The 13,713-nt window shown below is 39.1% G+C and overlaps 1 protein-coding gene across 1 annotated transcript in view; it reads right to left on the bottom strand.

Annotated features, from left to right (window-relative positions):
* The window catches only part of TRPM3 (transient receptor potential cation channel subfamily M member 3), a 282,091-nt gene extending 268,680 nt beyond the window's left edge, over positions 1-13,411 (bottom strand). The window contains exon 1 of the mRNA XM_019473648.1: positions 13,322-13,411. Coding sequence (XP_019329193.1) covers positions 13,322-13,411 — 90 coding nt within the window. The remainder of the gene's footprint in view (positions 1-13,321) is intronic.
* Between the last annotated feature and the right edge of the window lie 302 nt (positions 13,412-13,713).

The raw sequence follows: 13,713 nt of genomic DNA on the forward strand, positions 1-13,713 counted from the left end.
GGAGGGGGAGGTGCTGATCTCCTCTCTCTGGTGACCAGGATAGGACACGAGGAAATGGAATGAAGCTGCATCAGGGGAAGTTCAGACTGGACACTAGGAAAAGATTCTTCACTGAGAGGGTGGTCAGTCACTGGAACAGGCTCCCCAGGGAAATGGTCACGGCACCAAGCCTGTGAGAGTGCAAGGAGGCTCTGGACAACGCTCTTAGTCATATGGTTTAGTTTTAGGTAGTCCTGCGAGCAGCACGGAGTTGGACTTGATAATCCTTATGGGTCCCTTCCAACTTGAGATATTCTATGGTTCTGTGATTCTAAGTATACATGGATGAGCTAACTAATTTTAGCTCACATCTGGGACTAGTAATCTGCTATCTCCAGAATGAGATCAGGAAGCAGACAGCAAACAGCAGCTAGTGAAAGGATTGACTTGATTAGATAAACTTTCTGCAACAAACCAATATTAGTAAGATGACATTCTGAAATGTATTTGTATTTTATCCTGTGCATGAAGTTCAAAGACATTGCGTTAATGTTAACTTTTCTATTTTCATCTGCTTTATTTTACTTATATCATCTTATCAATATTTCTGTTGCTAACCTACTTCAATTTTTTATTTTTAAATAACCCACTTTTATGAATGAAATTTGAAAAAAATCTAGTATAAGCAGAGATCTACTAATATGTACATAATCCAAACAAGTGGGATATAATAATAATTGCTGCTTTAAGCATAATGTATTTTAACATTTATGTATTCACAGAGTATTCACATCACATATCAACTACCTGAATTAATTATGGGTATCTCATTCCTTACTGAATCTTCCTTTTTTGCACTGAAACAAGTGCATTATGTTATGCTGTCTGTGGCTTCCTAGTGAAAAGTTGAAAGCCCCCACAGCAGGAAGCAAGTGTTTTAATGACAGGCAATTTGAGTATCTGAGGAAGACCTCAAATGTGAAATTCAGAGTCATAGCTTATTGCATTATGGAAGCACAGAACAGGAAATCCAGAAAGAGCTAAAATTTTAATGGAGCAGTTTCGATACAGACACATTATAAATCCCTCATCTTAGCGATTTTGAGTTCTCCAGCTTCAGGAAACAAGACAATGGGCTGTTACCGTTGTATTGGGACTGTTATTTCCAGAGAATGTTGCCTCAGATGTTTCTGAAAAATTGATCTAGAGTAAAGGGATATTAATTCTGAGCACACAAAAATAAGACATTAAAAAGCAACTTTGAGCATGTTAATGCTAGTTTTACTCATGACGATACATAATAGGGGCTTCCAAACTGGGATTTTTCATCTGCAAGAGACCTTTTTCTAGACCATGCATATACATCCAGTGCATGCAATAGCATTTTGGCATGAGGAAGAAATGCTATGGGAGAAGAGACACACACCAGCTTAGTTCAGGTGGTGTTGCAGTACTAACCTTGCTTTGGCTAAGGCCAAGGAAGAGAGTGTGTCCCAGAACTGGGGTCCAACTGCCACACCAGCCAAACTTAAATCACCATTGGGGAGAAATCCTTCCTGACATGAAATGACCTCTGCCTTTCAAATGTGCATTTACTAACAAGCACTAAGAGTAGAATTAGGGTTGGGATGACTGTCACAAAGAATCTAGTTATCAAGGCTTGAAGGAATGTCATATTAAGTGATCACATTGTTACTGAAATAAAACATATTCCACAAAACGAGCTAAAGTAGAATACTTCACTATGCAATTCCAAAGCACTAGGAGCAAACACTCCACCATTAATGTGGTGTAATTGTAATAAAATGTCATTTTGTGATTGCATCAGTGCAAACAAGGACTAGAATTGCCATGGATAGTCAGCATATCCTCATTGCTCAAAGAAAATGAAAAAGCAAATTTTTTTCTATGCTGTGCTGCTAATCAATTTAATTAATAAATGTTCCACACATTTCTCTGCAGCTACTCATATTTATTTAATCATATTAAGTAGTTTCCTTCAGCTTTTTGCCCTTCACATTTACTTTAAGGGGAGAGTAGACTTGGGATTTGATATGGAAAAAATTTGCAGCATTAGTTATGCACACAACTATTTGTAGCAGGGATACCTGAACACATGACCAGTCTTGAATCAGAATAACATAAAGTACATTATACATATCCTGGACTATTGCAGTGTTTCTGCTTCAATCTTCAAGCTCTGCTATCTGGAAAATAAATGTCACACCCCCTAAAAATCAGTGACAGTGTCTCCATTAATTCAATTGGATTTCAGATGAGTCCTAAATAAATTAATGGAAACTATCTGTGCTAACACATTTCATGGCACTGAGATGTTAAATTTATCAGATAATTTGATGCAAACAATTTGCTCAGTTTCAGTACATACTTAAAGACTTCCTATTGTAATCACATCCCTGGGAGACTGCAATATTGAGTGAACAAGTAGTTCTTCTCATTTGTTCTACCTCTGCAGACACTCATTTTATCATGGGCGTTTTAGTAAAGTTTGAGAATTTTTGAACATTAAATAAAACTGGAAATTTGCACTGGTTAAGAAAGAAAAGTAACCAAAAGAAAAAAACTCATCCTTGGATGTTAGTAATAGCAGTCAGCAGCTTCTAAGGGGAAGCAATCCTCTGAACAATTTACTACTCCCATCTTGAATAAGCTAAAGCTCCCACAGTTACCATTAATAAGAAACTGCACAGGATATTTTCAGCTTGATAGATCAGATCTTTATCTTTAAATTGTTCTTAAATAATCACATGTATCAAGATAAAATAACCTGATAGCATTTAATTTTCCACTAGGTTATATCTGGAAACCTTTTTTGTCCCGTGTCCCCTCTTAATAAGTACTCTGCTGCTGATTGTCCCCCACATTGAGTTTTAAAATTTCTTTGCTAATGTGACCATTAAAAAGCACTGGTTTTATTACTATGCAAAGAAACAAAAAGAATATTTCTACTGTGCAAATAGAAAGTGATTGTGCCCCCCCCAAGCTCCCCCTGAAGACTAATAGTTGTTAGTCACCTCACATTCTTGTAAAGTCAGTTAAATCAGAAAGACTCTGTAGGCAATTTAAGAGCAATGTTATTTAGTCTCTTCAGGATCTCTTCAGGAGACAGAAATGAAGGAGGGTTGTGATACTTTCTGTTTCCTTATCAACCTTTCCCCAGTTTATAGAGCTAGGATTACTATGGAAGATTGAGCAGGAGTCCCTCATGTCCCTGCTGGCCTTTCCAGTAAGACACCTGAAGACTAAAGAGAGAAAAAAGCAAGCAGCAAGGGAATCTCAGTCTAACTTCTGTGGAGGAAATAGTGGAATAAATAATCTAATCATCTATGTTGGAAGATGACAAAAAGCCATATGTCATGAGTGGATCTATTAAACTAGCCAATTTCCAAACACAACAGAAGAATTTTTAAGCACAAAAGGCTGCTACATCTGTCCCCTCTGCTCATAGTGGGCAAAACAAGAAATCATAGACTTTAAGTACAGCAAGAAAGATCCAGGCAGGCACCACAGAAAAATATTTCTGATGGCACAGATAGGGTCACTGTAAAAGATTGCCTGTGAGGGTTATGACTTTAGGAACTTAGACAAACACCTGTAAGAAATTATGCATATTGAAGCAGTCCTGCTAATGGCAGGATAGAGTAAGCAACTTTTGGGTGTCTCTTTTCACGATGTATTCCAATTTACCCTGTTCTCACAGAAGAAAGTAAGTGTAGGACCTCTAAAAAATTGGCATCATATTCTTTTTTAAAACAAAGTTGGAATCGAACTGAATAATTTAAAAAAGTATTTGGCTTCCAAGCAATATTACTTTGCAACTAGATATATCAAAGACAATACAAAATTACACCCATCACATCCAAAAACAAAGGGATACCTTTAACTACTGCTGTGCTTGTCATGACGAACATTTTGGGCAATCTTGATGCCTGATCTACCATCCTTCAGGCAGAAGGAGTTGACTGCTTCCTGGGTTGGCTCAGTCATTGGACTGCATGTAGCAAATTATTTATCATTTTTGACATTGTAACCTGGCACCACTATTGCTTCTGTGAGTACAAGCCAAGCAGCCTAAATGTCAGAAAACTGCTTTGAGTGATGCAGTTCAGGAAAAGGGCCAGTGGGGAGGTGGGCAGAAATGTAGGGAAAAAAACTGAGAAAAGCAGTAGTATTATGGCTAGGTTGTGCAGATCTTCATAGTTTTAATGTGATAACACAGAATTTGCAGCCAGAAAAAAACACTGTTCATCAAATATGGCCTCCTGCATAAGACACCACCTAGTAATTTGAAGTACTGGACCCAAAAGTTGAACAAGAATGTATTTGGAAATTGCCTTCTGCGATTCAGAAAACTTAGAAAATTTTACAAACAAACATAGAAAAGTCAGTCTGGAAGGTCCTCAGGGTATCCTGTAATTAGTCCACCCAGTTGTAGTTTTGGTCTCTCTTTCTAGCTGTATGCAAAGATGCACGTCGAGCCATCGCACTGGGAAACTGAGGTGTGATATTGCATTACAACAGACCCAGCAGCAACATGCCATGCCAATTCAGTAAACCACAAAGTTCAAAAAACAGCATCCTTCCATAACAAAACAATGTGGTGCATCCTCCGTAAATTCTTAATTATGATGGCTCATTAAGTTACTACATCTGCCCTCTGCACCTACCAACAACAGGTGAAGAAAAAGGCAACTGAAAGACAATGTTTTCACTCAATCACTTTCTCACTAACGTAAAATCAGCCTGATGATTATTTTAATTACTTTATAAGAATCTTGATATTTTCTTCAGTAACTTCCTTGACACTGCTAAAAGCACTTTGTCAGACTGTTTCATGTAATCATATTGTTTGGGGGATAAAAGATATTTTCGAAGAAGTGATTTTATTTCATGCTTTATTACTGGCTTTGACATAAACTTTCAGAGAGCCCCAAGGGCATTTCTTTTTACACTGTAGCATAGTCTCGTTAGTAATTCAGGTGGAATAAAACCACTCAGCTTCACTTTATGGTCTTGTGCCCTGAATTTTTTACATGGCACCCTTTCAAACATAAGGAACACTATTGCAGAACAACATTAAAATCTTATGCTGTTAATACAGGATTCCACTAACACATTAAGCAGCATTGTAATTGTATCCTCTTGCTTGTATGACTTCTGTACTTAGCATTTTACAATTATTTTTTAAACAATAGTGTCTGTTCAGAACCAGTCTTAATTTTTTTCCATTCTGTTAATATACATCAAAAATGCTACTTTTTTTTTTTTTTTTTTAACATAAAGCATCTCATGCAGTCACAAATTAGGAAACTTGCATTTACTTTCTCTGGACATAAAGCATCTCTCATGCAGTCACAAATTAGGAAACTTGGAAACTTGTAATTTCTCTGGAAACAAGAACATAAAGCATCTCTCATGCAGTCACAAATTAGGAAACTTGCATTTACTTTCTGATAGGCAAGTTTATTGCAGTGTTTCATATATTATCAATTCTTGCAAAGGCCAGTGGGAAATGAGGCCATTTGCCACCTCCTGTAAGCATTCAAATCTGAAAAGACTAAGCGTCATGGGAAGCAGAGATCATTTATGAGCCAAGTCCTTCTGCGTGCAGGAAACATGGACAACCCTGGATGACTCCTCTGATACCTCACCTTCATCACTGTAGCCCACTGTCCATGCAGCACAGAAGGCAGCAAAACCCCACTGTATTTTCTAAGATGAAGATAAAGGCACTAATGAAACAGTTGGATTTAGGGAAAGCACTGCAAAATAATATTGACATGCAAGAGGATAAAAACCTGTGGCCGTTGCAGGATCCTTACTTTAAAACAGCCAGGTACTTTTGTACCTTAGCTGCTGCATCAAGACTGAAAATTTAATATTAACTTTTCTATCACTTCTTTTTGAAAAGCACTCACATGGTGGTGACATACCTAGAAAGAAAAGCCATTTTTTTCTAAAATTCTCTGGTTTAAAAGAAGAAACTTTGCATTCACACAGCCTTTTCCAACCTGAAAGTCAAAACCATTTTCCCTCTACATGAAATGAGTAGACTGCAGCCTCCTCCCTCAAAATGGCACTGATGCGTCTACCTCTTTTACATGTGGGCTATCCCATGGAAACATAACTTCTACTGCTAGGCTTTTTGTTTTGATCTCTCCCTTTCTTTTTTTCTTAATTGGGATAATATTTCTTGTGGAAACTGATTTGCTGCTACATCACTTCCAAGTCAGTGGTCACCAACCTGAGTCATATTCATGGAAAAGATTCAGTCAATAAGGCAAACTGCTAACAAGCTCTGATTCATCTTAGATCACATAAAAAATGTACACTGCACCAAAGGATTAACCACACACTACTTCTGTATATAAAAAAGGAAAAATCATTATCAGCTTCCACATTTCCTTCCCTTTCAGAAGAAATGAACTGTCACAATCTGTCAGAAACTCCTTACACATGAACATGCCCAGTTGCCATGTGAGAAGGATCAGCTCATCTCACTGTTGGTGAGAAGCATGACTTCAAGAAATAAGTAGCTTTTGGGAATGTGCAACCCCCCAAAGGCATATTTATCAGTTCTTCAACCCCAGCTGTAAAATGTCTTCACCACGCTGCCATTACTTGGTTATAAAATGGGAAGTACTAGAGGCGCAGCTAACAGTTGAGCAGCAGTAATGCAAGCATACCTGTGCAAAGGTGCCATGAAGCTACCTTGCAACACCCATTGCTTCCCTGATTTGGGGTGTTAAATGAATTTCTTGATGATAAAGCAGGAGACTGCAAAGACACAGCAGTGCCCTAGCCAGGTCTCTTTCCTGCCATCCCTAAATGATGAAACTTATGGCACAGGAGCAGAACACACAACAGAAAGCAGCATCTTTCTCCTTGCTGGTAACATGGCTTTTGGGCTTCTAAGGACAAATAATGCACCCCAGAAAATCTGTGAACTAGAGCCAAAAACATGCAACATCTATTACAGCTGTGGTAGATATAACTATGATCTTTCTGGCAGGAAAACAGAAGTTTGTTTATCAAATAATTTCTTTCTGAACAGAACTTACATGCACTCTTAAAACTCATCTGTCTTTCATACCGTATACAGCATCCCACCACACCGAGAAGTGTGACTAGTTTTGCTATTAGTGAATTTACAAGGCAATTGTTACATTGACTGACATTTTCTACATGTCTGTGTTTTAAGCAGCCTGATCCTAAGGGCTGAACTGTCATTACTTCCCAGAATGCATCAAATCCTCCTGAAGGAAGCATAGTGGTGGCTCATTCGTTATTACAATTTAAGTCAGTAAGCAGCTGAGTGCAGGCACAAGTAAATTACTACCCTCATTTTACTGTCGGTAATGTGCATGTTACTTTCAGAAACATTTAGTGCACCAGCTCACTAGTGATAACAGTATGCATTAGGATTTGTTCCAAGCATCCCAGTTTTTCAGCCAAAACTTAGTAAACCTGCCCTCTCATTTTGTTGCAGTTTGAAAGGTGGATATGGTACATTAACTAAAACAATAATAAGAATCAGTTCTTAACTATTAAGCAGTGATAAACCAGAAGACCCCACTGCCAATTGGACATCAAAAGACTAGCTAAGAGAAAAAAATCTACACATTTGGACTGCCTTTGTGTCTAGATTTCTGCTCATTTTCTCATTGTTAGTAAATAAAATAGCATAAAAAGCTTACACTTCTGTTTCTGAAGACCATAACACAATCTAACATTACCATCTCACGATTATGGCACACAAATCCACTTACAAGTAATTTTAAAAATCTTTTATCAAAATTGTCTTCCCTGAGTTATAGGACTATTCTGTCAGTCCAATAACCTTTTTTTTTTTCCTCAAATCCACGTGAAGAATAAAATTAGCTCCAAAATACATAGCTTTCTCCTCTCTTATAGTCACTTGTTCTCACAGTAGTGGGTTCAGAAGCATATTTATTGTTTTATAAAGAACACATTTCATTCTTCCACCATTCTGGAGAAGCAATTTTTTCATTCAGTTTACCAAATCAGATTTTTTGAAGTATCCTGAAATAAAGTTGTATTTGGTAATCAAATAGCAATGAGATTTTAGCTGATTTAAGCTGTTGAACAGTGTGGTATTTCATCATGTACCTTAATAAAGCCTGCCACGTTTCCCAGTCTTTATACCTGTAGATACCTTCTTTATGGATATAACCAAACTTGCTGTAGCAGGAGAAATATTGTCCACACTTCTATTTCACATATTTCAGCCCAGCCAGAATTTCATCTGTATATATTGTCACACTTAAAAGACACCGTGTCTTATTCTAACGAACCATTTTTTAGCTTTTTAGTTTTCTCTTGGGTTACCTTATGCATTCTTGGTAGGGCAATCAAATAAAAATAATTAACAAAAATAAGATCTAGTTTCTCATTTAATAAGAAATTTAGTGTCCGATCTCTTTAAGCTTCCAGCAGGTCCTGGAGCTAGATTAGGCTAGGTTAGGTAAATGTTCTTTGTATTTGATTGGTAGAGCTGAGCAGGCATTTTTACTGAGCTGTATGCTGGGAAAAATTAGCCAAAACACTTTCTCCAGTGTTTCTTCTGATTCACTCTTTTTCCTTTCCTCTGGCCCTTTCAAAGTTCCTGCTTTCCAAGTCTACTTACTGACATGCAATTCAAATTAATTATAAAAATTTTGGTAGTCTTATTAAGAAAAAATAGGCTGGGTAATTTGCTGCTTTCCAAATGTTTAGTACAGAACTTATACACATGCACGTCTCTAAATCTGTGGTGTTAAGCTTATTGCACATTACATACCTTTTATTTTTCAGCCCTCTGTCTACTCTCAGTTTAGTTGTTGGGGTTTTTTTAGTGTATTGCTCATTCCTTGATCCCATGGAGTGTATCATATCTGTCCTAAGCAGAAATGCAACATCTGCAGTCTTTCCTAGGGCACAGGGTCCTCTGAGTGAAGTCTTTAGTATGATATAATTCATTAGTTTTTTAAGAGCATACAACGTTGTTCTAAAATGTCTGTTTTCTCTAAATCCTGCCATTTGGACTTGGCTTCCTTTCTTGGGAGGCAATCTCTTCTGACGTGGAGACTCAGAAACTCTCTTCCACCATAAAACAGAAATGTGACTACCAGAGGTTTCTGCAAGTGGAACAACAGCTCTTACATATACAATGGACTGCTTGCGACTAATGTTAACCCCTCCTTAAAAGAAATAAAAAAGTATCAAGGTAATAAGACCTTGGTCAAAAACACAAAAAAACAGGCTTCAGAACTCAGGTAGAGAAAGAGAAGCTGGAGAAGTCACTGCTTGAAAGCCACCTCTGGAAACTAACCTGACCTCAGGAGAATGATGGCTCCCCTCTCTGCACAAAGCCACCCTCTCTGCACATGTGCTCAAGGCACTTCTTAATCCTCTGGCTTCAGATGGGAAGGCATTAGTGCATTAGCGTGTATTTAAGCATACTGAAACAACTACAAGCATGGAATGTGCTACAGGAAATATTTATTAGGGGAAAAAGTGGGAGCAGTGAAGGGTGAGCTGATGACACAAGTGGTAAAAATGTTCTCCAATAATTTGTTTCAATCTGTACTTCAAATACAGCTCCTAGTACTCTGTATGCCTGTTAGAAAATGGAAAACAGAAAACAGGATTACAAAACCACACCTAAACATTAGGGTATTAGTGAAGTACGTTAGAACAGGAACACACGCTTGGAAGAAAAGCACAGTGAGCAAAGCTGGACAGCATCTGCAAATGGTCCTAGTATATCTGAATCAAATGAGGCCACTGTGGCCAGAGCTGTATCAAATGTCAGTTCAGGCAACTGAGCACCGCACACCATTTCAACAGAATGGAATAAGAGCATAGCCTACCTGTTGAATAACACCTGTGCTGGTTTTGGCTGGGATAGAGTTAATTTTCTTCATAGTAGCTAGTATGGAGCTGTGTTTTGGATTTGTGCTGAAAACAGTGTTGATAATACAGGGATGTTTTTGTTGTTGCTCAGCAGTGCTGACACAGAGTCAAGGCCTTTTCTGCTTCTCACACCACCCCATCAGCGAATAGGCTGGGGGTGCACAAGAAGCTGGGAGGGGACACAGCCAGGACAGCTGACCCCAACTGACCACAGGGATATTCCACACCATATGATGTCATGCTCAGCATATAAAGCTGGGGGAAGAAGAAGGAAGGGGGGTGGGAAGGAGTGAATGAATTCCTTGTTTTGCTTTGCTTGTGTGCGCGGCTTTTGCTTTACCTGTTAAACTGTCTTTATCTCAACCCACGAGTTTTCTCACTTTCATCCTTCCGATTCTCTCCCCGAACCCACTGTGGGGGAGTGAGCGAGCGGCTGTGTGGCGCTTAGTTGCCGGCTGGGGTTAAACCATAACACCTTCTATTATTTATTTAAGACCAGTCATTCCAAGGCAATCTTAGTTAGTGAGTAATATAAAGTGAGAGGCCTCCATGCAAGTCCTAGATTCCAGTGTTTATTTAGATCCATCAGTGTGAAAGCACTGATGCTACACTTAAAATTATATGCACAGGATACAAAATTTAAACTTCTCATTGAGAAGACATGGAATTAATTGAAAGGTTCCTGCTGCAAGGTCCAGGTCATGCCACAGTGATTTTTTCATGTGGTATGGAAAATCTCTCATTCTTACAAGTTCAGGCAAAGATGTATCCTTGAACTTAATGATTTCATTTAGTTATTGGTTTCTGGTAGACGAAAATAAAGCATGGAAATGACAAAGACACAATAATATTTTACATTCTCTTACTCTTAATAAATTTACAATGTACATTGAAATAGAGTTTGGCAACCATAGATAAAGCAGATAATAGTAAAAATGTGCCATTACATATCAGCTTTTGCAAAGTTTATTCTGTTATTGAGGGCACCCTCTGCAGAGAAAGGCTGTATAAAAAAGGGTCTACTGGATGTCTACTGAGAAACAATATTGCATTAACCCTTAAGACCACTTAATCCATTTGGAAACTGGGCAATTAAAAAATGATCTTAGATTATTGCACTTGCCTTTCCAATGTTTGTGGATTTACAGCAGCACCTTTTGTTTAGAAAAAAAAAGGGGTTCTTCTTTATTTTTTGGAGAAAGACACAAAAGAGAAAAGAATACAGACACCCTTCTGATGAGTGAATTTGTATACGTAAAAAATTTCAAATTCCCTGAGGAAAAACAGGAAAATATTTATACTGCTTATCTGGTAATTTAATGCTGCTGTTATCACACTCTTTCCTTAATAGCTCTTCATGACAGGAGAATTCCTTCAGGTTGGCTGTTGTATCTTTCGGGGAATTAGGACAATGGGGCCCTGCTCTTACGTGAATCACTTACTTTGAACACGTTAAATAATAAAAGACAAAGATAAGAAGTATATATTGGAAGCAAAATTTGAAGCTGATTGGGACCTTTGAAGATGCTGATATATGCATTTCCCTCTCCAATCAACCAGCTCTGCTCATCAGCTCAGGAAGATGTCAGAGTCCCACCTCCTTTGCTGTGGTCTCTCCCACACCTCACACACTGCTCTGTGCAGAGGTTGCTTATCTCTGGTTATTTGTCCTGCTCTTGTTAACTCTGCAGGGTCCAGTCCCTATCCGGCCCTAAAAGGTTATAGCTGTAGCTTCAGAAAATAATTTTTAGTCAGCTCTTTTAATAATTAATCGCAACGTTCACCCTTAAAATGTGCAGTGAAGAGAAACCATACACAGGGGGCAACATTTGCCTGCCAAAAAAGAAATATTGCAGACTTTTTTTCCCCCTGATATTGAGAATGATAATAAAATTCCCCACATCTGAGTTCTTACACCTCAGGAAAATTATGTTTTCCTAAATGTATCTGACTTGTAGAGTATGGATATTCTAATGTGTGCTTCTGGGGTGGGAGCCTTGCATGAGAATCAATGTCACTTTCTGATTTGTTCTGTATTAGTTATATTTTGATTTTTCAGCAATCTAAGTTTTATCTTTCTTCTGTTCTTTGGAGCTGTTCACAATGTACCTCTCAGCAGCCATACATTTGGTTTGGAAAAAAATATTGTTCTGGGGTAGCCCCTTCCTGTCACGATGTGACAAATACCTGTTATGATACACAGTATGGTCACTTGTGCATCACATATACAATAACTATATGTGCAATGTATGTCTGCTAAGTGCACTATCATACACTACACTGCTGTTCAAATATGTTGCATTAGTAAGGACTGACCTCATTTCAAAGCTACCCACACAAAATCAAATGGTTATATCAAATGTTACCTTCTAATACACTGTTAGAGTAGCCATGTTTTACCTGGCTGCGTATTATTTTCAAAGCCAAACTATCAAGTATTAAGATGAACTGAGATAATTAGTGTCATGAACCCAACATTTTATAAAACGTATTACAGGTACAGAAGCCTAAAGGGACCTGACTATATTGTTTAAATTTCCATTGTTTAATCCAATTAATTAAGAAGTTCCAAGGACAAAGAAGGCTTTCCAGTTTAATGTAACCTTTTTTTTGTCAAAAAAGTTGTGCCAAGATATTTTGTTTTCCAGTTACAAATGCCTCTAAAACAGCTTCAGTGGGACACACAGTAGTAGTGGTACTTTGTGTGCTGAGATTAAGAGCCCTCCACTGTCTATAATCCCAAATATTTTTTTCAAATAATTAATAATTATCTCCTAGGAAAGCACATTTAAAACCACCTTCAAAACTGTGCCGCTTGGTTTAAACAAACAAACAAAGAAACAAACAAACAAAAAATCGTAATCAGAAAGTTTTACTGACGCTGTCTGCACTGCCAGTCTTTAACTGACCCTGTTCCTTTGTACAGCTTTCAGCAAACCAAGATAATTTTTGTCCACTCACATAGTGTTCCACTCACAAGTTGGTCTGAGTAGTACTGGATCTTCAGGTATTGCTTAGGGACTAGATAACCCCAAAGAACTGACAGCAGAGGACTGCTCACAAAGGAACACACCTTAGAAGCAGACTCCTTCTTCATCCCTAGAAGTTCACGGCTTGATTTTTTTAAGACAAGGCAAACAGAAGCACAGATGATATCCACTATCCCTTACTCCCTTTCTACCCCTCTCACAGACCTTTCTCGACAGATAAACATGCCGAACTGGAGTACAGACACGCGATTTTGGTACCTTCAGGTACTCGCAAGGGGTTTTAAAGGTAGCAGGGAAGCTAATTAATAGCAAAGCTGGGACTATTTCTGAATTAACTTTCCAGGAAGGCCGCCTGCAGTCCTCCGGACAGATGCTGAGCGGCAGACACCGGTGCTCAAAGCGGGCTGTCACCGTACCTTAAGAAGTCGGACGGAGGGGAGGAAGGCGGCATGGCACAGCTTCCGGATGGTCCAGTTGAGTGGCCGGGGAGCATCGGTCTGATTCATGACCCTCCACAAATCCTACCGCGGACGCCGGGGCGCGGGCATCCCGCATCCCGCGCGCGCGGTGCCGCAGGGCAGGGCTCGCACGGCGCGGGCAGAGGGCTGGGTGGGCGGGGCATGGGCCTGATTCATGACCCTCCACAAATCCCACCGGGAGATCAGCCGCAGACCTGTGAGCGCCTACCGCGGAAAATGGAGGCGATCAGCCCGCTGCTCAGGGCAGGCTGCACTGGCTGAGCGGAGAGGGGCAGCCCGCATAAAAAAAGAGGCTGCAGTGAGAGCTGCTGCTCCTGCTCTCTCCCTCC

This window comes from Aptenodytes forsteri, unplaced genomic scaffold, assembly GCF_000699145.1.
Source record: "Aptenodytes forsteri isolate BGI_AS27 unplaced genomic scaffold, ASM69914v1 Scaffold151, whole genome shotgun sequence".
NCBI lineage: Eukaryota > Metazoa > Chordata > Aves > Sphenisciformes > Spheniscidae > Aptenodytes > Aptenodytes forsteri.